The sequence below is a fragment of the Neofelis nebulosa genome, chromosome 2 (genome assembly GCF_028018385.1).
Source record: "Neofelis nebulosa isolate mNeoNeb1 chromosome 2, mNeoNeb1.pri, whole genome shotgun sequence".
Classification (NCBI taxonomy): Eukaryota; Metazoa; Chordata; class Mammalia; order Carnivora; family Felidae; genus Neofelis; species Neofelis nebulosa.
Window position 1 is genome coordinate 78,963,503 of NC_080783.1, and position 27,912 is coordinate 78,991,414.

A 27,912-nucleotide genomic window follows, 5' to 3' on the forward strand; every position below is an offset into this window, starting at 1 on the left:
TAAATGAATACAACAGAGATCCAAGGAATGAGAAATAGGAATGGCAAAATCTCTAAAACCAATTTCAAACCCTAACCACACCCTGCTCTGTCAGAGTGACCTCATGCTAAGCCCACTGCCAATGGACTCGTGCAGCAAAGAATAACTCTTTTTTTTTTCTTTTTTTTTTTTTAAACTGAAAGAGTAGATCTAAACAGCAAATGTTTGGAGAACACATTTCCTACCACTGTTTCTTGCTTCCTTAGGCTACAGGGCAATATGAAGGCTCTGGAATAAGCAACGGGGTCTTTCCTGATCTGCTCTTAACTTTATATCCCACCTTTTGTCTTCCCCACACCCTGCTCCTTTTAAGAATGGAAAGTACAGCAAACTACAGCAACTATAGTCTTTGAAGCTTTGTTAGGATGCTACCTTCTCTGTATAAAAGGACAACTTTACCTGGCATGGTAGGCTGAATAATGTCCTCCACAAAGATGTCCATGTCCTAATCCCTGGTACTTGTAAATATTTACATTACATATACAAGGGACTCTGCAGGTATGATTAAGATAAGGATCTTGAGATGGAGAGATTATCCTGGATTATCTGAGTGGACCCAATATAATCACAATGGTCACTAAAGGAAGGAGGCCAGAGGATCAGAGTCAGAAAAGGCCACAAGGCAAGGAACATATGCAGCTTCTAGAAACGCAAAGGGTAAGGAAATGGATTACCCAAAAGAACCTCACTCTATAGACTCGTTTTACACATCTGACCAACAGAACTGTAGGATAATATGCATTGTTATAAGCCACTATGTTTGTGGCAATTTATTACAGCAGTGATAAGAAACTAATATACCTAGTTCACTCTTATCCTAAATTCAGCTCAGGGACCCTTTCCAATAGGAAGCCTCCTCTGGGAATTCCCACCTCATCTGCCGTCCTTCCTTCACCTCCTCTTGGTTAGCTGTTATTCCTCTTACAAAGCATCTGACATTTACCTTCATAAAGTCTAGTAGTTTAACTGTCAAAAATATTTATTCTGTTTTGTTAACTGGACTGGGATGCTTCCCCTCAACGCCTTAAGTGTAGGGCCCATGTCTTACTCATTTTCTTATTGCCAGTTTATCAATGTATCTGACATAAAGGGGCACTCAAATATTCATGAAAAAATTTTCCAGTAAGTTAGCATGACTCATCCCTTAATGATCAACAGGAGACCAGCCTTCACTTCCTTAGAAGATGATAAAGACATAGATGATAAAGAAATAACTAGTTCATTACCAGGGACTCAGAAATCCTCTGTAAATGGCTCCTTTCTCCTCTAGAAAGGTTCTCAAAATATGATTTGCCCATAGTAAACTCGCTTGAAAGAAGCAATAACCACCCTTTCTAACTCCAGTGAAAAAGTTTATAAAGCTTTCGGTCTTGAGGAGAAACCGAGTATTGGGTTGAGAGGAGGAGGAAGAGAAAACACAAGAACAACTATAGATATATTGGTAATTCTTAAGAAGTTACTGAGGTGAACCATATTTTCCAAAGATGACCACAGCAGGCTCTCCCACCCCACATGTTCTCCTGCACTGTGACCCTCACAATCCACCATCAAGAGGTAAAATCATTGATTCCCCTTTGCATTTGTGTTGGCCTTAGTGACTCACTTATCGTCAACAGAATGCAGCGGAAACAACACTGATGGCTCTGACACTAGCTCAGAAGACATATTGCAACTTCTATCTCTTTGAATACCTGATCTCTAGATGTTCCTTCCTGGACAGTTCCCCTTGGAAGCCAGCTCTCATGCTCTAAGAACCTCCAGCCACATGGAGTTCTACATGGAGAACTCATGACAGGCTCTACTGAGTTCGGTCTTTGAGTCATCAGAGCCCAGAAGCTAGATACTTGATGAAGAAGCCTCCAAATGAATTCCTACCCCTAGTCATTGGGATCTTCCCTGACGAGGCCCTGGGCATGATGGAGGTGGGACAATCATCCCTGCCTGGCTTCCTGATCCACAGAATCCATGAACATAATAAGACTATGTTTGGGGTAACTTATTATACACAAGCAATAACTGTAATAGTTAATAAATAGTTCAAAAGAATAATTGCTGTGACTCTGCTTCCTGATCCCTGGAAGAGGGACTGGCCAGAGAAGACTTTCAGTGAATCAGATTAGTGTAATTCTTGTCTCATACAGTGAAATACATGCATGCTTTAGAAATGTAGCTCCCCGTTTGAGATCTGAGAAAATACATTGCTTATAGTTCACTGAGAGACAGAACAAAGTACCCTTCCCTCCGTGTTGAAAATTTTTACCAGTGAAGGAATTATCCGGATGGTCTTGTGCTGAATTTATAATCCTATACCCTCAACTGTTCAAGAGGTTAGATTAGACGAGATTAAACTCAGAAGGATGCTGGAAGCACACCAAAATGTCTGCTCTCCTTCCTGCCCAATTTGGCCCATTGTAAATAAAACTTGACAGGCTTTCTTAAATCAACTTAATAATGTGTAGCATGAGTGCTTTCCAGTGCCCGGTAGCTAAACCACATCAGCTTTCTTAAGAAGCCTTCTAGAAAAAGGCCAAAAAAATAATGGCTACTGCCAAGAGTGTTGTGCACTGGAGCACTGGTGGCCTTGAGTGACTCATTTCACAAGGCTCCACCTCTCTATACTAGAAGGGCAGAAGTGGGAAGGAGTTAGGCCTTTAATAACCCAACTCAGGCCTCAGGCTTATTTGTTAAAGCCAGATGCTGTCATTTTGGAAGCAGATGAGAACACAGTTATAATCATTCTGGAATCCTGATGAATTCCAGGTGCACCTCCCAGCAGCCTGGGGGAGCTGGTAGCTCAAAACCCTCCAAGAGTTTTATTACTAGTATCATAGCAGGCTATTCCATTACAGAATCTGTGGGCCTTAGCATCTTTCCCTCTAATTTCAAATGGGAGCATTTTTGCCAGACTTTTGGAGACACTTTCTTAAAAGCAGCTTGTCAAACTTATCAAAGAATAGAATGCAAAAAAGTAGGAAGACTAAGAAAAGTTGGAAAGAGTAAGGTCTAGGTAGAAGACTTCAAGGTTCCTAAGGGAAACTGGATTAAATAGTGCTTATAACTCTAAAGCTGGGGCTAGTTCATGTCCTGCCCATAAGTGTACTTTTATGGCCTAGTGGATCACTAGCTATGGTCCATGGTATTTGGGAGAGAAGAAAAAGCATGATGAGAAACTCAAGAAGTGTTTATGGTGGCTAGGCTTCAAGGGCACACAGCCTGAGTCTAGCCACATTTTAGAAACGCTTGCCCATTTTCCAGGGCTGTTTCTCTAGGCTCCTTGTCAACCCTGTGCCTTTCTCAACATCCTTCCAATCAACCCTTTCTTCTGTACATTAGAGTCAGTTTCTGGTTCATGCAAACAAGACTCTGCACTAATGCAAATACCAACAGAACGAGCTTTGCTTCGAAACGTTTTATTTTTTCTGCCTGTCGGGTAGGCCAACTGTTCAAAAACATACATTGCAATGCAACTAAGAAAGTATCGATTCAGACAAGATGGTAATACATCCCTCCACATGGCTAAATTAGCCAGTAAGTGAAAAAGAGATGACTCCTTGTTCTCACCCTGGTCTTCAATTCAGGACCATAAATTTTCATGAGGAGATGTTTCAACACCAAAACCAGATGTATTAATTCCTTTTATTTAGGGGAAAAATTTTAAGAGAAAAGAATTCAAGGAGTACATGGTTGACTGAATGGTTTAGTCTTTATGTACACCTTACACTCACATTTTCAGGGATGTCATAAACCAGGCTTGGAATAAGAATTCATTTATCATCAAATACATTGAGGTGATATATGTGCTTATTCATGGGACCTCCACTCCCATGAAAAGCAAGGCCTTGCGTTAATATTCTTCCTGCCATCAGCAATCATTAAATTGGAAGCACCTCCTCTTTTCCTAAAGTATGTACTTCAGACATGTGGCAAAATTCTTGGCAAAACACAGAAAAACAAACTTGTTGAGATTGTGAATTTCAACGGAAATGTGAGAAATTTAAGGAATCACACATAAAAGTCGATCAAAAGCTAAAAGATACCTTCCTTTAATTTACATTTGAATTAATTTGTGGTGGTCAAATAAGACAGAATGGATTTGTTGGCTCAAGAAGTAGAGAGGGAAAACATCCTGCTACATTCTTAAGACACATGGTCTTTAAATTTCCCTTTAGAATCTGGTACCATATTGCAGCAGTATGCTTGGCTGTGCCTTAACAATGATCAAAGCCCAAAGGGACTGGCTTCTCTATTGCACATTACTTTATCTGCAAAACAAGATACTGATGTCTGATGTGGAACCCCACGACTACCTTCCATCAGTCCTCCTGGTGAAAACAGGGAAAATCCCTTCATTTTTCTTTAGGAAGTGAATGGAATCCCAACTTACTAAAAGGGATAAAAAAGCTTTAAAAACAATCTTCTTGAAGGTAAAGACTTTTTGTTGGCCCTACTCCCTAGTATCCTACCTAGTACCTGCTATGGTACTCTCTCTCTGCCATGATCAGCTCAATACAGATTACTCTCACCCAAACCCTATCTGCACAAGCATCTGAAATCTTAAGTACAACTTTTCCTGATCAGGAACAGCTGCCTCTCACATCTCCCTAAACCCAGAAGATTCCACTGACATTTTTGCCAAAATGATTAAAGAATACACTATTAACTGTGATGTATGAGAAAATAAATTCCCTCACATATAGGAGAAAAGAGAAAAGGAAGAAATTTAAAAGACTCTGGGCTGACAATGGCATTACATTAAAAACAAACAAACAAAAAAAGGATCAATACAAATATGCTTTTCACCCTAAGACTGAACAGATAAATGGGTTGATGCTCTTTCGACATGGACACCTCCTTGAGGTTAATGCATGCCAAGAAGACACAGAGAACATGGCTCTTGTCCCTTTTCTTCCCTCATGGCATTGTTTCTCTAACATGCAAATGCCTGTCCAAGAAGAATCAATCTTAAACACCATCATTTATATAAGTAACTACAGAAATGAGGCAGATTCTGGTCAAAGCTTTTAAAATTCTAAGTCAAGACAAGGGTGCCTGGGTGGCTCAGTCAGTTAAGCGTCCAACTTTGGCTCAGGTCATGATCTCGCGGTCCGTGAGTTTGAGCCCCGCATCAGGCTCTGTGCTGACAGTTCAGAGCCTGGAGCCTGTTATGGATTCTGTGTCTCCCTCTCTCTCTGACCCTCCCTTGTTCATGCTCTGTCTCTCTCTGTCTCAAAAATAAATAAATGTTAAAAAAAATTATAAAAAATAAAATAAAATAAAATAAAATAAAATAAAATAAAATAAAATAAAATAAAATAAAATGGAAGTTCAGAATCAGGAGCACCAAATCATGGTCCTGGCTCTGCCACTCATCTAGCTATGTGACCATGGACAAACAAAATGTATTTGGAATTTCAGTTTTGTCTTCTAGAATATGTAGACATTAATACTTGTCTCATATATTCTCACAGAACCACGTGGTTACATGTGTGCACCTAGGCATAGCACCTGCCATAGAGTAGGTCTTCAATAAATACTAGCAGGGTTTTATTCCAGAGGCTCCCAGAAAAAGACGAGCAAGAGTCTGTAAGTCCCTCTTAAATCTGATTCTAATCCAGGAGCATCTGGAATCAAATGGGACTGCCAGGATAAGCCACAATTTGGCTGACAGTCTTACTGAAGCCTGAGCTCCAAGTGCCTTTACTTATTTTTGTAATATCCCACCTCAAAGTAGCCTCAGATGTTAGGCACATACAAGGGGAGCCAACAGGCACTCTTTGGGGCCATGTAACCCTGCACTCTACCACCCAGTGATTATTTCAGTCATGATGTCTTGATACCGTGGGCCACAATCCTTGGTATCATATTATCTGTGTGCAACTGTTTCTTCTGTAGTCCTTTTAGTTTCCATTTTCAACCATGCAAGTCCCAGGGTTTACCGTTTGCCTAGCAAAGGATCACCTGGTTAAGATTACAAACTGCTAAAATCAGTGTGTGTATTTATTTGTGAGGTTTCTGGTGGCATTCAGCACAGCAATGATAATGTACGTGATTTGGGGAAAATAGCTACGATTGAAGAGTTCATAAAATGTACACGGTGGGTGCTCAAGTATCAACCATAATGAAAACCACAGACGTTTAACAAAACATGTTTGCAAACTGTTTGCAAACTGGCAATTCCATGTTCTCCAAATGGAAATAGATCCTGCAAATAGTTTTTAACTTTTCTTGGAAATGAGACATCAAAGAAAGTTTAATGCATCCATTTAAGATATTTAGACTAAGTTCACTACTTCTCCCTCAGTGACGTCTTAGAAAATTAACTAGTCTACCCCGTAGGCCCCAAAATAAATAAAAAGGTAAACCATGGTGATCACCACTTATTGTGGTGATCATTTCACAACATATCTCATAATAAAACATACACACAGAAATGTAAATCATTCTATTTAAAGATGTCACACAAATATGTTTGTGTGAGCGAACTCCCAAGTATCCTACCTCCTTAAAGTTGTCAAATGCTGATAAAATGATTTCATGCCCGCCTCTGACAAGACAAACAGCTGCCAACAGTTCTAAGACAAGGGCTTTTGTTCTGTCGAAACAAGAAGAAACAAGCAAAAAAATAAAAAATAAAAAATAAAAAAAATCAGTGAAGTAACATGATGAATCAACTCTCATTTCCTTCCAAAATGGCTATGATAATAAAATAATTTGTTCATGTATGTTTCTTAAACTTTTACTAAGGTATATTTATATTAAAGTACATTTTTAAACTTTTACTAACTTCTATGTATGTGATTTATCTGAGGTACCAAAGTTGGAAGGAATGTTTCCCACTCCCAACATTCGAATTAAAATGACTCAATAATGAAAATTAATTCTGGGAAGATTAGTCTTTCACTTCTATCAGTGGATGACTCAGTATGATATGTTTGAAAAAGTTTTATTGATAAGCTAAAGACCATTGGGAACTTGAGAATATTCAGAAAAACAACCCACTGGTTAAATACCTTCTCTGGTTTTAGAGTCAGAGAAGTAACATTTGCCCCCCAAATTCAAAATCTACTGAAATTAATGTCCTATATTTCAAATCTGCTAATTGACAGATAGCGCCATAAAGATCCCCTGTAACAATGCAAGTTTTTGTCACCACTTCTTTATATGTAGGAGATCTGAAAGGAGCTGGATTACAGCGGTGCTAATACAAGAATATTTTCTCTGACTAAAGAAAAAAACTAAAATGCCATCTGAAGTATTTTTAGAAAGCAACCCTTGGCAATACAGTCTAAGTTGTCAAATACAACATCAAGAAGAGCATTGTTTTTTTCATAAGATCACTTCTGTATTTTTTTTTTTTCCTGGAAAAAAGCTATTGCCAACCACTAAATAAAGACCGGCCTGATATCCACAATGTCAATTACTTTAAGAAAAATGAATAACAGCTTCCCTGTAATAGTTGGCAGGGACAAAGAAGCAAGAAAACCCAGATTTCCTAATAAACTTAGGAAGCAATTGTAAATTTGCAAAAACTATTAATTAGGGGAAGTTTGAAATAATATTCAACATTTAAATAGGACTTTACAGTTTGCAATTCATTCCATGTCAGAAAGGATCTCATTTGAAATCAGAATTTTTGGTGGCATTAACCAGTGTTTCGATATATGGTCCATGCAGAGGTATCTGGTGAAGGGAGTAAGACTTGTGAAATGCGGAATCCCTCACCAAAATGGAAAACACATTATAGTAACTAAAATAAACTGATGAAAACAGGCTTCTAGGGATAATATGGGATGTGAATAATATGGCACTGGCTTTTAGAGGCAAGGGAGTAGAAGAAGCAATCCACGTGCACAGTTATTTTTGTTTTGTGTTTCTTTTTTTGTCTGGTAATAAAAACTACATATGTAAAGGCTGCCAAGTAAAGTGTAGACAAGGAAGAGTGGTTGCAGTTAGCTTTCAGCAGTAAGTGGTGTAGCTAAGTCTGTATGGAGGCTCTCCTGGCCCTAGTTCTAACAACCAGGCAAACTCATGCTCTCTACCAGATCTGGCGAAATTTGCAAGGATGCTAAAAACCAGGCCTAGAGAGAAGTGAAAGCTTGAAGAGAACAGTGAAGGGGTAATGTCTCCAGGTGCTCAACTCCACCACATGTACAACTGTAACTTCGCTGAGAAGAAAAGTCTACACAGCCAAGGAGTGTACTGGCAATCTTAATCCAAAGAGGTACATTTCAAAGTTTCCAAACTCTAACCTGGCTAGATGTTGACCAGCCCTCTGCTTCCGTTAGGTAGATTTATACTTGAGCAATTACAAAGTAAGCTTACCTTGGATTCTTGTTGTTCAAGCTCAGTGCGATCTCATTGACAGCATGTGGATGAGACATGACCATGTTGAAGCCATACTGAAATTAATGTGAAATAGAGCATTAGAGAGAGTCAGCTTAGGGGGGACTGTCCATAGTGATTTGAAAAAAATAAGGAGAACTTGAAAATTCTACCTAAGGTAATTTATAGCATCACAAATGCATTTATGTTTCTGGCACAACAGTGCCTGAATGTATTTCTCTATGAAAAATTTCAGGAATCATGCTATTATCAAGAGACCATATTCTCATTCTTTATGACTGAACTATGTGTTCCCCTTTATTAAAATGCTGAAAAGGCTCCAGTCCAGTGATTCTCAATCTGGCTGCTCATCAAGATCATGTGGAAGAGGAAGAGTAAAAAACAAAACAAAACAAAACAAAGCAAAAAAACATAACACTGATTTTCCAGGATACACCTCAGGTCAATATACTTTGGCAGGCGAGAATTTTACCACTGAACCACCAATGCAATATACTTTGAATCTCAAGGATCTGAACATTTTTTAAGCTGACTTCTCTATGCAGTCAGGATTGACAACCACTGCTTCACATCCCTTCTCTGGGCAATGGCTATCAGGACCAAAGCCTAGGAAGACTTGTCTTATCCTGAGGCATGTTAATTAAAGGAAGTAACAAGTTCAACAACAGGCTCCAGAATCACTCTTGGTTCTGCTGATTTGAGGAATCATTCCTTCTCCTCCAAGCTCACTCTCAGTTCGTGACTTTATTTCTCATTACCCAGAGAAAATATAAGGCATCAGAAAAAAAAAAAAAAAAATCTTCTAAAAGCTCCCAACCCAATATCCATCCACCCACAGATCCACCACTTGCCTCCTCACCTTTTCCTGAAGAGGAACCCTCCTGGGCTCCAATCCAAGGCCACTCCCTCCAGGTAAGTCTTTGATACCCTTCCCAAGAAGAGCCTAGGCTCCAGCAATTCTCCCAGCCCTCATCATTATTTCTCCCTGATTCCTTAGCATAAAAACTCAACTTAAACGGTAACAACAGCAAAATCCCTCTTGACCCTACAACCTGTGTACCTGCTGCCTTGTTTCTCTGCTAACATGGACAGCATAACTCCAAGCACTCAGTCTCCTCCTACTGACGTCTCTTGCAATCACTTTAAGTTTTTATGTATTTATTTTGAGAGAGAGAGAGAGTGAGTGGGAGGGGCAGAGAGAGAGGGAGGGAGAGAGAATCCCAAGCAGGCTCCGCACTGTCAGCATGGAGCTCGATGTGGGGTTGGAACCCACGAATCGCAAGACCATGACCTGAACCTAAGTCGGACACTTACCGACTGAGGCACCCAGGCACCCTGCAATCATTTTAATCAGGCATATCATCCCCACCTCTCCAGTGAAACTGTTCATCCCAGAAATGCCAATGACCCACACTTTGCCAAGCCCATGGCCAATTCTCAGGGCTCATCTTGACACAGCAGCAGCACTGGTCACAGCTGAGCACTCTTTTCTCCTTCAAACACTTCCTCTACTTGGCTCCTACCTCCCGGTCTACTCCTCAGTCTCTCTAGTTTTTCCTCATGTCTCTGATATTTAAACAGAATGCCTCAGGGTTCATATTTTGGATCTCTTTGCTTCTCTGTCTACCCCTGTTGATCTCATGCACTCCCCTGGCTTTAAACACCATCAATTAAATCCCAAATTTTAGACTCCAGCTCAGACTTCTGCCTTGAATTCCAGACTGACATATCCAACCACTTATTTAAGATCTCTATGTGGACGACTACAGACATTTTTATTATTATTATTCTTTACTTTTGAGAGATAGCGAGACAGAGCATGAGTTGGGGAGGAACACAGAGAGAGGGAGACACAGAATCTGAGGTGGGATCCAGGCTCTGAGCTGTCAGCACAGAGCCCGACAAGAGGCTTGAACTCAAGAACCACAAGATCATGACCTGAGCCAAAGCTGGACACTTAACCGACTGAGCCATCCAAGTGCCCCGACTACAGACATCTTAAAGGTAACATCCCTGAAACTTCATTCTTAATCTAGTCTCCCAAATCCTGTAGCCTCCCCCATCTTAGTAAGGACTCAAGACAAACACTTCAAGGCCCCCCCACTCCTTACCACATATCCAAGTTGCCTTTACCATGAAAAGAAAACCAGAATCCGGCCACCTGTCATCATCTTTGCTCCTATAATCCTGGCCCATACCACCATCAATACTCACCTAAAACTAATGCAGCAACCTTCTAAATGGTCTACCTCCTTTCGTCTTTGGCCCCCAAGGTCAATCCTAAACACAGAAGCTAGAATGTCATGCTAAAATCCAAGTATCAGATCATGTCACATTTTCCCTCAGAACTGTTCAATAGCTTTCCACTCACAGTAAAGACTGTATCCTTTCACTGGCTTATAAAGCCCTCCACAGTCAGGACCCCATGTTAACTTCAGATTTCATCTACCTCTCTTCTCCTTCTTACTTATTCTGATGCAGCCAACCTGGCCTCCTTCTTGGGCTTCGAGCACATCAGGCTTATTCCTGCCCCATGGCCTTTGCAGTCATCCTTTCTGCTACCTAGAATCTTCTTTCCCTAAAATCTCTCACCTTGTTTCCTTCTTCAAACTGCTACTGTGAAAAATTGCTACTTCTCCAGGACACTTTCCCAGTTGGCCTCATTAAAACCGAACACACACTTTCATCACTTCCCATTCTTATTTCCTGACTAGTTTTTTCACAGTATTAGTAACATTGCTCTGGAGCCCGTGTCCCTGGATTTAAATCTGATTCTACTACTTGCTGGCTAATTAAGTAAAACTTCATTTCTCTGTGTCTCAGTTTCCTTATCAGTAAAATGGGGATAGTAGTATTACTAATGTCATAGGACTGTTATAAGCTTTAAATTAAGTACCAGGCTTAAAAGCACTGGTCCTCTTAGGAAACACTCTAAGTGTGAGCTTTCGTTTCATCTCATCATCATTACTATTATTTCCAACACTGCATGTTTTACCAATTTATTTATCACCTGTCACCCCTTTCATTAGAAAGTAAGTTCCCTGGGGCATTTATTCCCTCTGCCCAGAAGAGGGTCTCTCTGGCAATGCTCAAAAAATATTGACTGACAGAAAAAATAAAATGCACGTTCTCCCTCTTCAATTCAGCACCCTTATGTTGGGCTTAAATTCTAATACCTTCTACCTACATGTTTACCTTCCACTTCTGCTTGGACCCACCTTTAGCATCCCTACCCATGGATATCAAATCCTATTTTTATATTTGAATTACGTTTCTCTGATTCTTACTCCTGGTTCCACTTACCTAACTTAAACCCTATCGGGCGCCAACTTCCACTTTGTTGTTAAAGTTAATCCAATTCACACGTTAAGCTGTCTCTCTCCCTGTTATGTTGGGGATAACCTGCATCACCATCACCTGGAGGAGGATCTGCCCTTTCAACAAGAATCCTCCAGGCACTTCTTCTAAAGATGAAGAACCACTAAGCCCAACAGACAGTAACTGCAACTTCTCACCTTTTTACCATATAACCCTTTGAGAACCACTGACCAATGTTAAGAGTCTATTCACTCCTAATGTTTTTTTTTTAATTTTTTATGTTTATTTATTTATTTGCAGAGAAAGAGACAGAGAGAGAGTACATGCACACACAAGCAGAGGAAGGGAAGAGGGAGAGGGAGAGAGAACCCCAAGCAGGCTCCGCACTCAGCGCAGAGCCTTATGTGGGGCTCAAACCCACAAACCATGAGATCATGACCTGAGTCGAAATCAAGAGTTGGATGCTCAACTGACTGAGCCACCCAGGCATCCCTCACTCCTAACATTCTAAAGTTGGTCCATTATTGGCCACAATCAGTGGCTTATTCTGTCATATGTGGTCACAAACATTCACCAACTCATCTAAACAAGTTTATGACCGTAGGAGGAAAACATCTTCCCTCCAAGTACATCGTAAAGGATAAATGCTAACTAAAATATAAAGGCAGTGAGTTAAATCTTGAGCATTAAAATGAACCAGACCCTTTTTTCAGTTGAATTGCATTAAATGCTGACATTTATTTCAAAGAGAAATACAAAGAAACCAAAGAGGACAAGATCTGAATCTGACAGATTTTTCAGATTTTTTGAAGAATCAGAACACAAACATACCTGGTAATTCATGATGGCACGTAAACACATGATACAGACATGCACGTCGTCTTTCTTACTCACTAATCTTGAATTTTTCAGGGTTCTTCTGCTTGGCAAAGTATTATATCTACAAATAAAAAGGGAAACTTCCATGAAACTACAGGTTACCTTCTTAGCACAGACACAGCCACTTAAAAAATGGAAACTGTTCTCTATCTTTATCTGCACCTAAGTGAGGATTACAGGCTGAAACCACCACCACAAATCCATCACCAGAAAGCTATTTCCAGGGACTGCAAAGCCTACACGATTCTGTGTACTGGTCACCATTGCATCAAGCCAGATACCATGGACAATGAAACTCAACTTCACTCACAGCATATAGCACATCAGATTGCACAGGAGATCTGCCGACAACCCCAGGCTCCCTATCAGGAAGCCAAGCTAGATTCGCAGAGGTGATCTCAAACAGCATGCATGCAGACTGCATTTGCAAACAAGCGAAGGGGTGAAGCCTTAGCTTATACCTAGACTGCCAGTCATCTGCCCCCAGTTTAACTGCACTTTCCCATTACTGCTCTCAGGACTCCCTGTTAGAGGAGTTTAAGGCTAGGCAAGGTCGTACATTACCAGCTTTGATATCAGCTTGTGATGTTAGACTTTAACTGTACCCAAGACCTTAACAGTATACAAATGCCTCGACAGCCTGATCCCTCACCCAAAGCCCGGTATGGAAGCTGAAGCTTACATGGAAATGTGTTGGCATGTTGCACAGTGAAGAGGTTTCAATGTTAAAACTCATTCTAGAGATCCTACATTGCTAAGCCTCAGTTCCCCTGTCTAGAGATTCAGCAGAGGCTGCACGTAGTAACGAAGCGGCAAGGTAAACACAGTGCTAGCGGACAAGCTAACAACGCCAAGAGCGTCAATGTGAGCTTTAGTCAGTGCCCCTAAATACAGCTTTCTCTGCAACTCCAAGACCAACAAAAAAGCGAATTTGAAAAATTGTCAACTACTCTCCCATAGAGTCAATGACAGACATGATCTATAAAACATCAGCCCGAGGCCTTCCTTCTTCCTGAACTAATTAAAAAATTTAAAGGAAGTTATGATTAACGTTAACTGCTTTCAGAAGTCCCACAGGTGCAGGCTATGAGTTGAACACTGAACCGGCAGGTCTGTCTGAAGCTATCCAGCTGAGCAGCCCTTTTAAGTCACTTTCTATTCAAAAACTATCAAACAGAGGACGATTTTTTTTTTCACATAAGCCTACTAATGAGCCAAATAAATTGGTGAAAAGCACTTCAATACATCAACTTGCCTCCGTAGACCTGAATGGATAAAATAGTTTGCTGATGGAAGTCTTAAGAAGAATGCTTTACTCAAGGGCTTTCCTGCTTTATTCACACTTAGAAATAAAAATGCAGCATGGAAGTTGGCCTAACAATTCACTTCTGAATGCAAAAACAAAGCTAAGGAAACAAATTCAGACTCGCGTGATTTTAAGGACACTTTCAACCTCTAAAATACACTTGCAAAATGTGTCCCTTCACCATAGCCCCAGTCTGAGCATGTCTGCTAACACACTTTATGGAGGTCTCACAGACACTGGTGTCTCTTTAAATAACAGCCATGCAGCCAACCTGACCCAAATGTCTGTGGTCTTCCTGGTCTCTTTCAGAAATTCTTTCCCCTCCTCTTTCTGAATTTATTTTAACCTGTTTTGCATTTCTTTATTGGCGTCACCTGTCAAGTATATCATAGCTGATGAGAGAGACGGTTGGCATTTTTAATTGAACGCAGTGGCTACCAGAGCACAATGAAGTTATCTGTGATTAAGTTGGAAAAAGAAAAAAGGTGACTTTCAAGGGAATCAAACATCCTTTACTAAATTATATTTACGTGCAGCAATGACTACAGGAGATTCACTGACCAAAGCAAGGGACTCTTTAAGGATGATGGACAGGTCAGTGTGTGTTTCTGTATCACTTCCATATACATTTTAATGGTTCTGCCAAGTAGACCAAACATACACATATAATGGTGTTTCCTAAGAGATGTAAAGCAACATAGCAAGTTCCTTCCTTTTACTTATTAATCCAGTTCTTCAGCTTCAGGATTGTAATAGAACTCTAACGAATGAATATGTCTTTGTCATTACTTGTATTGGCAGAAACTAGCAAAAACAGATTAATTATAATATTCTAATTACTAAGTTAACACAAAAGGCTTCTATTCATTGTAGTAGGTAGGTAATCTCAAACACACATTCTGGATCAATATTTAAAACGTATTTAATGTAAACAGTACATAAATACTTATCAATACTTAAGGAGCTTAAAAATATGTCAATAAGTAAAAACGCGTATCTGATTTGTTGATATTCTGTGTTTAAAAAATAGAGATTAGCTCTTTTCTAAAATGTATGGCACTTGATCCACAATTTATTTTTCTCCCGTTTTGGGTTTATAGAAAACTAAAGAATTAAAGGCAACATTTGAACCTGTTGTGTTTAAAATCACTGCATCACTGTGTTTTTTAAAAATCACCAGTACAACCACTAACCAAAACAATCAGCACTGAAAGCTGAGAGAGATCCGTGCTATCATTTATTCCAATCTTCCCTGATACAGCTAAGAAAACTCAAGCCCAAAGAAACTACAACCACACAGCAAGTAAAAATCAAGAGACGAGACTTTAAGTGTCCTCACAGAGATGCAGGGCAGTGTCATTTTACAAGTTACAACTCATGGACAATCTGTCGGGTTATCATATGAAAAAGCTACTGCCTACAGCCATCTGTGCTGGCAAGTTCTTTGTCAAACGTTCGTATCAGTCATCCTGACAGCACTGGGTCCATACAGGCATCATCTACCCCACTCCCAGTAATTATTTCTCCAGGCAGGACTAAGGTTCAGTTTGCTAAGAACAGCAGCATCTAGGCATCTTTTTCAGAACACACGGGTCCACGCACTTGGTAAGCAGTTTTCTTTTTAAATCTTTATCCTCTATCACATATCAGAAAAGGGAAGATTTGTTTTAATAGGAACAAATTTATTTGTTGCTCTATTTATTTTGGAATTGTTATTCTGAAAGAATTTTCTCCCATTAAGTAAATGCACCCCGATAAACGTCACAACTCTTTACCTCTGTAAATACAAAATATTCGTAAATAATTTAGGATCACATTGAATCTCTAAGGCTTGGTGTTAGGGGCTGTGCCATGGGTTCGCATGTACGTTAATCTACTCTCCAACATGCACTTTTTGTGGTATTTGACTACCTATTTAGGTAGATATTTGGTTCATTTGCCTTAAATATCAACTGAGTTACTTTTTTCTTTTTGGACAGTCTGAAATTCAGCTCCAATGTACATTATTGATAGAATACCCCAAAAAAACTGTCCCTGTGTAGCTGGTTTTAACAGATCTGTTTAACCGGTTGATGCTAAAATACCAAAAGAGTTAAGAATAACAATTTCTTGGATCCACCTAACCACAACAAGGACACCGGGACAAGGTAAGCAATCTGAAAGTACTGGCCTTGGGGTACTTGGGTGGTTCAGTCAGTTAAGCATCTGACTCTTGATTTCAGCTCAGGTAATGATCTCATGGTTGGTGGGTTTGAGCCCCATTTTGGGCTCTGCGCTGACAGTGCACAGCCTGCTTGAGATTCTGTCCCCCTCTCTCTGCCCTTCCCCCACTTAGTCTCTCTCTCTCTCTCTTTCAAAACAAACACTTTTTAAAAATTTATGAAAGTACTAGGGTGTCTGGATGGCTCAGATGGTTGAGTGTCTGACTTTGGCTCAGGTCATGATCTCACAGTTTGTGGGTTCAGGCCAACATCGGACTCTGTGCTGACAACTTAGAGCCTGGAACCTGTTTCCAGTTCTGTGTCTCCCTCTGCCTCTCCCCCGCTCACACTCTGTCTGTGGCTCTCTCTCTCTCAAAAATAAACATTAAAAAAATTTTTTTTCATTTATAAAAGTACTGGGGTGCCTGCATGGCTCAGTCAGTTGAGTGTCCAACTTTGGTTCGGGTCATGATCTCATGGTTCACGGGTTCAGGCCCCGCATCGGGCTCTGTGCTAACAACTCAGAGCCTAGAGCCTGCTCCTGATTCTATGTCTCCCTCTGCCTCTCCCCTGCTCACACTCTGGTGCGCGCTCTCTCTCTCTCCCTCTCTCTCTAACATAAACATTAAAAAATTTGTTTTTAACATTTATAAAAGTACTGGTCTCGATTAAGTAGTACATTTGTTGTGATGAGCACTGGGTATTGTATAGAAATGGTGAATCACGATATCGTACACCTGAAAGTAACATTACACTGTATGTTAAGTAACTGAAATTTAAACAAAAACTTACAAATAAAATAAGAGTACTAGCCTCTGATGTTCTCCACCAGCCACAGGAAACCAAACCAAATCTCTTGTTTGAGCTCCAAAGCTGGTTTTATTAAGCATCTCCTGTTTATGCTAAACTCTACTAAGTGTTAAGGAAAAATGAAAGACAATGAAAGATGCTGCTTTTGCCTTTGAGGGCTCATCACTTAGTTTAGGATGCAACAGATGAGTATATTGACAGCCCCTGTATGAAGTGTGCTGGTCCACACTCCACCTCCAGCCCACCATTCTGTCACATGCACATCACAATGCATAAAATAGACTCAGCAGTACACACACCTGCGCAGCCCAAGATGGTAAAGTGACGACAGTCCCATCATAAAGGAGAACATTTTTTTCTGCAAAGTATCATACTTAAAATCCCCACAGAGTCAACCTTTTCTCAATCAAGCCCAATTTGACTGAGTTAATACAGACCTATTCCTGGTAACAGTCTTTAGGCAGATCAGAGGTTTTTTTCAACAGGGCTCTAATTCAAGAAGTAAATCTAAAAGGAATGGACAAATTGTAGGGAAAGCCTCATATAGGTGACATGACAGTGAACCCAACTGAACAAGAACTATTAACAGTGCAGATGCAAAACATACCCCTTGTGATCCTTGGATTCATTATTTTTGTTCATATTTTAAGGCTGCGTGTTACTTTCCATATAAAGAAGGGGGTAGGGGGAAGCTGCACAAAAGCAAGTACTTATGGATGGTCTAGGTTTAGATCCCCATAAACACAGAGGGCTAACTAAGGATGCGATCATAATGCCTCTTCCACTTCAATCACCCTACAGAATGTTTCCCAAAAGGTCTCTTAGGTGGAGAGCTGGTCCTGCTCTACCCTCAAAAAGCAAAGTGTAACATTTCTGTGAGAAGCCCAAATTCCGCCACAACACATGTAACAAAAGAAGTATCATCAGCGGTGCCTGGGTGGCTCAGTTGGTTAAGCGTCCGACTTCAGCTCACGTCATGATCTCATGGTCCATGGGTTTGAGCCATGCGCTGACAGCTTGGAGCCTGGAGCCTGCTTTGGATTCTATGTCTCCCTCTCTCTCTGCCCCTTCCCCACTCATCCTCTGTCTTTCTCTCTCAAAAATAAACATAAAAAAATTTTTTTAATAAAAAAAAAAGTATCATCAGAAAAACTGGGCTTTGAAAAAAATCTTGTTCCCTGGTGCCAAATGTCCCCCTGGATGCCAGTAAGGCTGAATACAATGATTAACAGTTTCCACAGAAAAAAGGATGAAGGGAACTGATTAGTGCCATGCAAAACTCCACCAAATGTATGAGTTACACTGATTCCCTTAGGCTGAGTTGGAAAATCCCAGCAATAATCAGTTACCAATTAAAAACTCAGGCAGCTTGAAACTAGTCACCACAACCAAACGTTGTATGCACAGGTGCTGGTGCATAATCACGTTGACACACATCAATAAGATTCCATATACCACAGTTGAAAGAAACAGCAGATAAGGGAGCCTACATCCGGTTCATGCCGCGGGCCTTCGGGCTAAGCCATGTTCACCTTACACAAGCACTGATCACATCTTAGTTTAGCTCTTTGAAAAAACTTTCCACAAAGACCTGAGCTTTACAAGGATTAAATGGGTGAGTCAGCAGGAGATGTGGGTGCTTCTGTGGTAATCTAATAGACTTGGTACATGTACCATTATAGAATTCTACACAGTGAAACCAATTACTACAATATTTCCTTCCTCAAGTTATTACGAAACTTCATATAAAACAGACTCATCAGAGCCAACTGAAGACTATCCCTCTGGTTCACTGTGGTTATATTTAAAAGGCCCCAGTGAGGGGCGCCTGGGTGGCTTGGTCAGTTGAGCATCCGACTTCAGCTCAGGTCACGATCTCGCGGTCCGTGAGTTCGAGCCCCGCGTCGGGCTCTGGGCTGATGGCTCGGAGCCTGGAGCCTGCTTCCGATTCTGTGTCTCCTTCTCTCTCTGCCCCTCCCCCGTTCATGCTCTGTCTCTCTCTCTGTCTCAAAAATAAATAAACGTTAAAAAAAAATTAAAAAATAAATAAATAAATAAATAAAAGGCCCCAGTGAGAGGCAGCACTAGTTTTCTCCTGGTTTCCTCCTATGACCCTTACTCCTGTCTCTAATGATCCCAAATTCTGTCAAGAACGAATGGTATAAGTTCCCTTAACAGAGGCTTAAAATCGGCATCTTCCCTAGTTCTCAAATCTCACAGTAAATACATCAGAGCTTAATCTAGGACAAGGAGGAAGAGGCTTGGAAGGAAGTTCATTTCCATTCTTCCCCCCTGTTGGCTGCCAGGCTGATGGTTTTCCCTGTGATTATGGAGCTCCTGGTTTTCAAGGCTACTGTGGAACTGGGCAGGGGGCCGGGGGGCTTGGTCAGGGTAAGTGAAATGCCACAAAGCCAGCTGTTCCTACCAAGATTTGAGTCATTTTTCCTAAATACACGCTCCCCAGATTGCTGCAGGACTAGCTAATTCCTGGAATTCTGGGGGAAAAAAATGGTTTCTGGCATATTTAGCCAGTTTCCTCATTGTTTTTATGGATGACTACATTGAAAGAGTCCTGACTCCCTCATTTTCACTGACATCTGTATCAGACATTTAGAGATCATTTTCTGCCCAATGAAGTCATTCTGACTATGTGTCACTATTCCTTCAAGTTAATGGGAGCAGGTCTAATGAGGTCCTAAAACAATCAGGTCTCTCTGGTGACTCTGGACAGCTTCCCGGAGACGTAAGGGTTGGAGAGAACTCCTTCAGATTCCAGAGGAAAAAACAAGGGAATAAACTATTTAATGGAGGGACTGTGAACCAATGCCTGCACCCCTGGAGCGCAGTACCTAAATGTAGGCTGTCCTGAGAACCTTTCTTCCCCACTTCAGGCAAGCAGTGCTCTGGGGCTCTGGATGCCTGGATACAAAAGATGATTTCCCAGAGGCAGAAAACAGCTCCCTATCCAATTTTTGGAGTTCCTACCATTTATAGAACAAAGAAAATGGGAGATGAATATTTAGACATTTTTTTTTCGAGGTCTCAAGAATTTTAAGGAAATCCTGTCTTCTGAGAAGTCATTTTGACCAAAACCTTGTAGCAAACTAACACCACCAAATTTCTCAGACCCTTTTCATCAGCTTTGAGAACTGTCTGCTAATCTGTCAAGCACTGAACTCAAACCTAAATGTTACCCTAGCATTTGAAGAAGACACACTGTCTTGGAAAAACTGCCAATTGGAATTCACAAAATTCTGTGAATATGGACAGAAACAGATTACAAAACCGACTTAAGACCAAAACCCAAGAGAACGGACTCTAACCATTTATATTAATTATATGCACCAGTAGTTATATATATGTATACACAATAAGAAGGTACAAGTCAAAGCTAGTATGAGTAATAAGCATTAAAAAACCAAGCAATTTCTAGATATGTTTTAAGAAACCTATGCAAAACATTTCCTGTTTAATACTACGGTGACAACTGCCATCTGAACCACCTACTTCATGCGCAGCAATGAATGTGCTGAGAGGCAGGTGGTGAGCATGTCAACCTGCAGAGCAGTGACAGCAGGTCCCATGGGGAAAGAGGGTATTTGGTTCATTCTATTTATTTTTAAGAAACAGATTTTTTTTTTTTTTAAGTTTGTATTTGAGAGACAGTGTGCATGCACAAGTAGGGTAGGGGCAAAAAGACAGAGAATCCCAAGCAGGCTCCACATGGTCAACACAGAGCCCCGCGTGAGGCTCAGATTCGTGAACCACAAGCTCATGACCTGAGTCAAAACCAAGAGTTGGACACTTAACCTACTGAACCACCCAGGCACGCCTCCGTGGGGCACGTGACTCTTCATCTCAAGGTCTTGAGGTCAAGCCCCACCAACTGAGCCATGCAGGTACCCCAACAAAGTACTTACTTCAAAAGCCCTTCAGAATGCCTGATGAGTGAGCTCCAATCCATTGACTGATACTGTTAAGAAATGGCCAGGCAAGTAAAACCTGAATTTTTGACTCCAAAAAAAGAATGGCAAGGCCAGCAAAGAAAACCTAGGAAAGTAAGGATCTTGGAATCTGCATGGCTACAGGAATTTTTCTTGCCAGACACATGTTAGTAGCCTGAATTACATGTTAATGCTTCTTAGACTTCTGGTTGGAGTCATGTTTTGCCACCCTTAAACGACTACTCATTGTAAGAGTTTAAAAAGGAAGCTATATTAAGTGTGAACTAGTGTTTCATGTTTAAGAATCTAACAAACAAGTCGGACTACATCAAACTAAAAAGCTTCTGCACAGAAAGGAAACAGAGTTAAAAGGTAACCTACAAAATGGAAGAAAATAGTTACAAACCATTAATGCCTAAAACATACAAAGAACTCCACTACTCAATAGCAAAAAACAAAAACAAAAACAAAAAAACCCAAAAAATCAATAACCCAATGAAAGAATGGGCAAAGGACTTGAATAGACATTTCTCCAAAGAAGACATACACATGACTGACAGTATCTAAAAAGATGCTCAACATCATCAGTCATCAGGAAAATACAAATCAAAACTACAATGAGATCTCAGCTAACCTCTGTCAGGATAGCTACTATCAAAAAACAAACAAACAAACAAACAAAAAAACAAGAGATAACATGTACTGGCAGTGATGTGGAGAAATTAAAGTCCTTATGCACTGTTTGTGGGAATATAAGTTATACAGACACCAAGAAGAACAGTATGGAGTTCTCAAAAAGTTAAAAATAGAACTACCATAAGATCCAGCAACCTCACTTCTGGGTATTTATCCAAGAGAATGGAAATCAAAATGTGCAAGAGATATCTGCACACCTGTATTCATTGCAGCATTATTCATAATAGCCAAGATGTAAAAACAATCTAAATGTCCATCAACAGATGAATACATGAAGAAAAGAAATAGGAATTATGTGACATGATAGAGGTGTTAGCAAATGCTACTGTGGCAATCATTGCAATATACAATTTTTTCAAATAGTGTTGTACATTTGAAACTTACACATTATAAAATTTTATCTCAATAAAAAAATATTTCTCTCTCTCTCTCACACACACACACACACACACGCACACACAATATTAAGCCGTGACACAGAAAGGATGAGGAATTGTTCCAAGTTCAAGGACACTACACAGACACAACTACTAAGCACAATAAATGATCCTTACACTGGATCCTGGACAGGGTTTGGGGGAAAAAAAAAAATGTTATGAAAGACAGTAGGGTAATAGATGAAACTAACAGACTGGACTAAGAAACAGTGTCCATATTAAAACATTCTTATTTTGAGAATTGTACCATGGTCATGTAAGAGAATCCTTGTCTTAGGAAATCTACACTAAAATATTTAGGTGTAAAAGGGCACAATTCTGTAACATGCTTTCAAATGGTTAAAGGTGTGTATGTTTACAAAACAAGTGTGCAAGGAATAAATGGACAAATGTTAATTCTTGGATCCGTATAAGGAGCATAAGACAGATCACTGTACTATTATTACATTTTTTAAACTATATCAAAATAAAAAGTAAAAAAGAAATGTAAGATGTAAGCACATACAATGGAATATTATTTAGTCTTTAAAAAAAAAAAAAAAAAGGAAATCCTGCAATGGGCAACAATATGGATGAACCTTGAGGATATCCTGCTAAGTGAAATAAGCCAGTCCCGTTAGGAAAGACGCTGTATGAGCCTATTTAAATGAGGTATCTAAGACAGTCATGCTCTTAGAAGCAGAGAACAGAATGGTGGCTGCCCCGGGGTTGGGTGGAGGGGTGTACTGGGAATTGTTCATCAATGACAATGAAGTTTCAGTTACACAAGATAAGTAAGTTCTAGAGAGCTACTATACATTGTGCCCATAGTTAACAATACTGCATTGTACACTTAAAAATGTGTTAAGGGGATAAGGTCTCATGTTAAGTGTTCTTAACAAAATTAAAAAAATAATAAAAGTGGTATGTTAAAAAAAAAAAAAGAGGTGATAAGCTTAAGAATGAAGGACACACAGCATGTCTGATAATTCCGGAAGTACAGGAGAAAGAACACTACTTCTGAACAAAAGCTGGATGTGATCAATGTTAGATATGTTCAGAGATCTATCTGCAAAGCACCAAGTACTCAGTCAAGACAAGCTGCTGCTCACCCAGTGATACCTTGAAGTAAGTCGGATCAGAATTTACTGTTTTGACATACACTTACTTCTAGACATGGAGACATATTCTTGTATGTGGGTTGGTGTACATGTCTGTCTCTCCCTGTGACCTTGTATTATCCACAGACAATATATTACTGTGGAACCTTGAATGAGTGTTTCCTGAACTGACCTAAACCAGACTTTCCCAGAGTCTGGCAAAAAAATGTTTTTCGAAAGTCTGTAGACCTTTCTTGCCAACATGTGTGAAGTCTGTAATATCGAAGTCCTAATGGCAACAGGAAAAAGAAAAGGTATATTCTCTCACAAAAAGTATTTTCACACAGTCTAACTATTCAGATACCAAACTAATATCTACCTATAAATAAAGAACAGTAATTAGAACTTCCTTGGAAGCTAAGGTAAGGTTTCAACCCAATAGGGCTGCAATGCCAACTGGGTATGTCACACGATTTGACCTAATTTTACTAGTCTTTTATGGTTCCAAGGTCTGGGCTTAATATAACTTTACCAAGATTTGGGGTTTTAGGTTTCCTCACTTACTCTTCAGACATGACATCACTTGGGCATATTTCTTCTATCAATTAACCTCATAAAATATATGATGCTGAAAAAAGTGAAACAAGCACTTTCTGACGGTCTCCACAGCCAAAAGAAACAGAGTGCAAACAGTTGAATCCAGATAGTTCAGAGTGGAGGTGAAGAGAGAAGAGGAAACAGAGGGGAGGGCAGAGGGAGTCAGAAATACCCAAATCTCCTAATGAACCTTTTTAATTAGTTTTTGAAATTTTCTGTTTGTCAAGACTTCCTACAGGACCAGCTGACAAGACAGAACCTATGAATCAAAAGATCTCCATACATGCTTTCCGAACAGAGTAAGTGGGCAAACAGCATGCCAACCCACTATATGAATGGAGAGCCTTATTTGTCTGAATCTTCTAAGCTTTCATTACATTCCCTCTGACAAAGGTATTTGCCATTGAGTTACTAATTATATATATATATATCTCTCTACGTGAAAAGCGTTCAAGGAAACCATCTATCTCCTGTGACCTTTAAATAGAAATATTTCTATGTTTGTTCCAAATCACCCCTGCTTTTCATAAACCTTCAATAGATCATTGCCAATGAGCTAAAATGATAATTCCATACCCTGGCCTTCAAAATATTACATAAACTGCTTCTAAACTGCTTCCAGCCAGACTCATCTATTCATTGTTTCCTAAACAAACCATGTGGTCTTACCACTGAACCACTGCCCATTCCACTCTCCCTCCTTCTCCCCTTTCAGAGTCCCTCCTCCAAGTCTTACTCACTGCTCTTTCACATCCAGACCACATCATGAATCTTTCCTAGGTTTTACTGTTCACTCTGGCCTCCATACACTGGTGTTGGTTATACTCATATGACACTTAACATAGGTCAGTGTGCAGGAGCACACACATACACATGTTTTCTCAATCAAATCATAAAGACATCTGACACAGAAGTCAGAAGACTGATTATAAACCCTGGCTCTGTCACTTACTAGGTGTGGATAACTTCTCTGAGTCCCAGCTTCCTCATCTGTAAAATCAGGCTAATAGTCCTTGAATACCTGCCTCCCAAAATTCACGAAGATTTAATGATGTAAGCATGAAAATTTCCTTTAGTAACCATGAATCTTATACAAATAGTTTATGTATCTTTCTATATCCTCAGCACTTTCGCAAAGCACCATTCACCTGTTAAGTATGTGGTTAAGTCTTGCTGATGAAGGTCCTGGACCACAGCTGTAGGAAGTTCCTGTGTCATCTTCAAATTTTCCCCTCAACCCTATATGGTTAACATGGACTGTCCGCTCACTATGGAGCCAAGTTCTTTACTATCATAACACGTGAGGGAAGTCCCAGACCCTATCATATGTAACAGAGTACCTGTGAGACAGATCCCCAACAATGCATTGGTCAGATGACTTCCAGATCATAACCTCTTTCAATTGGTCTTCCATTGGAGAAAAGACCCAACGAAGAGGTGGAACAAGTGAGATAAATGTTTCTCATAGTGGAAAACACTTGACAAATCTGCTTGTATGGTGCACCACAAGCTATAGAGCTATCATCAATTTCACTAGCAGGGCCATTAATATCAGCTCCTAGCTGAAAAGCTGAAATGTACATTCTTAATCCAAGTACGTTTTTCTTTATTTACAACTTCAAATAAACAAAGCAATACAAAAACCTGAAACACAGTAACCCAACACCTTCAGTTGTTTCTCTTACAAATTGTGCTGAAAAGTAAAATTGGAAGTCTGTAGTTGCATATTATTTTTATAAAGTCTGCAAATTTAGAAAGTATTTTAGAGATAGTTAAATAGATACTGGATTCTGGAACCTTAGATCTTCAGAACAAAAGTCTATCAGGTTAAGGAGTATCTTGAACATTTCTCTTCCCTCAGAAATAACATTTGAGTATTGCCTTTAACCAACATCTCATTTTTTTCCTCCTCCTCCTTTACTCTTTCTCTCTTTTTTTTTTTTTTTGCCTTTTTTATCTTACCTTTTTACTTTTATTCTTTGCTTTCCTCTCTTCTCTCCTCCTAAATTCAGTGTTAATGAAAATTTCAAACAGTATCCCCTATCTGATGAACAGAGAGAACTCAGGCTTTGAGAACATTTTTTTTTTTTTTTACCTATTTTTATTTGTAATTTTCCGCCCTTTAAGTTGGACTCTATGGAAATAGATTAGATTTTCCAATATCTTTCCATACGGAAAGTTTTAATACATGCAGTCAAGGAGAAGAACTACTTCTAGAACAAAATACAGATTACAACTCTCAATAATGAAGACTATAAAATACTATAAAAAAATCGGAGTTGATTTTGTGTAACTTGAGGGGAGAAGAGGAAAGAGAAAAGAGAATAATGATAACTTTAGAAATTACATCCCCAATTTATATAAACTAGAAAATGAACAGAACACTGTTCTTCTTGTTCTGAATCAAGGTAAAAACTGCTTTAGCTTCTAATTATACAATTAAGAGATTTTTTTTTAATCTAATACTATAATGGTTTAAGAGGTTACATGATTTTCTTCCCCCAACAATTAAAATTGAAGGTAAAGCTCTACTATTGAAATAAAAGAACTTATAAGAGCTTCAAAGCTTCTTCCAGAACACCTCTTACTTTTCAAGCAAACTGGTACAGAGTTGGTGTTCCCATATATTTAAATAACATCAGGAATACTGCTGTGGACACAAGTATTTACTGCAACAAAGCCGAATCAACTACATGGGCCATTGGTCCATGCGTGGAACTAGGTCTGCAGGAACTAGGTAACTCCTTGGACAATAAGGTCTTAGCTCAGTGCCTCATCAACAAAAAGTGTTCAAATAACCATATATGAGATCTCTTCCAGATTCCAACTTTGCTGTTTCTACTAATGATTCTATTTCTCTTCTAATCAATCATACACAAAATTTTCTCTTTACCACTTTGCCCACCAAGTCAATTCTGGAACATCTTCATAGCCTTTGCTCTATGTTCTAAGTTCTCAGGTACCTCCTTTAGAGGTCCAAGCATCAGCCATCTGTTCCTCCAATCAACACCCAGTGCATTCACCAGACCCTATGCGCTCAAAAAGATCAACTACCTCATGTGTTTTCCCATTCTGCTGCCTACCAGATAAAACCCAAACTTCAAAATTCAAGGTTCTTTGTTAGGTGGCGTCTGATTCATAGGTATATACTACGTGTATTTTACATCAGTTCTAAAACATCGTACAAACAAAAATCTGAAAAAAGCTCACTGATAATCTCGCCTTTGGTGAAAAACAGTCACTATTTTCATTTGATAAACTCTTTTTCAATGCCTTCCCATCTGCACGTAGGCAAAAATGAAATCATATAAATGCAGAACTTTTTGTCTGACTCTTGTCCTTTGTTTAGAAATTACTTTTTCATGTTTCTATGTAACTTGTTTGTAATAGCTAAGCTATACTGATCATTTATGTTGACAGCATATTGATGAGGGTCTCCAGTAGCTCCTCTGGCATCTTTGCATGAAGTAGAAAAAGGCACATTTTCTGAGAAGGATCAGCAAAAGCCCTTCCTGCAGGGTACAACTGACATAAAGACAGGTGGACACCCTGATATAACAGAGACTATTTACTGAGGGAGAAAAAAATCATCCTGTGAATAAATAGGCAGGATAACATGGTTTAAAAGTTGAAGTCAGGCCAGCTCACTTTACATCCCACCTCCTATACTCACTGTTTGATCTCAGGAAAGTTGCTTAACCACTAGAGACCTCAGCTTCTTTGCAGGGATAAGAGTCATCACTATCCCATAAAGCCATGGTGAACAGTAAATCACTGAAGGGCCTTAGAACAGTGCCTGGCACACGGTAGACACTCAACATGTTTTTCCCCCCCAATAAAAATCCTATCAATGTCATCTATTACCTTTGTGCCTATTGTTAAATATTTTTAAAAATTACTGACATGGAAAACACTGCCAGGAATGGGGTAACTGTGCTAAAGTGTTTATCAACAACGATCTAAATTTGAACTCTTCGGCTCTTCATGTAAATCCACTAAGGATAATAGACAGTAAATACTCAGTTGATGACTACTCAGGAAATGTCATTCCTTTTGATAATAATCTCAGGAAAAAATGTGAAATTTGTTCTGGGGGATCTTAGGAAGAAATACTTATGGAAGTTAACATCTTAGAGGAAATGTGGATCTTGGTTCCCTTACCACAATGGGAAGGGTCAGTCGGGGTTACCTACAAGGCAGTTGCTAACAAACCCTTTCCAGCTTTGTTTGTCTATGACCCAATGTCTCCATTAAATAGCCCTC

The 27,912-nt window shown here is 39.6% G+C and overlaps 1 protein-coding gene across 10 annotated transcripts in view; it reads right to left on the bottom strand.

Moving 5' to 3' along the window:
* FMNL2 (formin like 2) overlaps window positions 1-27,912 on the bottom strand; it is a 314,444-nt gene that overhangs the window by 55,539 nt on the left and 230,993 nt on the right. For all 10 annotated transcript variants that reach the window (XM_058715261.1, XM_058715265.1, XM_058715257.1 and 7 more), the window contains 3 exons: window positions 12,532-12,640; window positions 8,362-8,438; window positions 6,538-6,631 (listed from right to left, as the gene is read on the bottom strand). In XM_058715261.1, coding sequence (XP_058571244.1) covers window positions 6,538-6,631; window positions 8,362-8,438; window positions 12,532-12,640 — 280 coding nt within the window. The remainder of the gene's footprint in view (window positions 1-6,537; window positions 6,632-8,361; window positions 8,439-12,531; window positions 12,641-27,912) is intronic.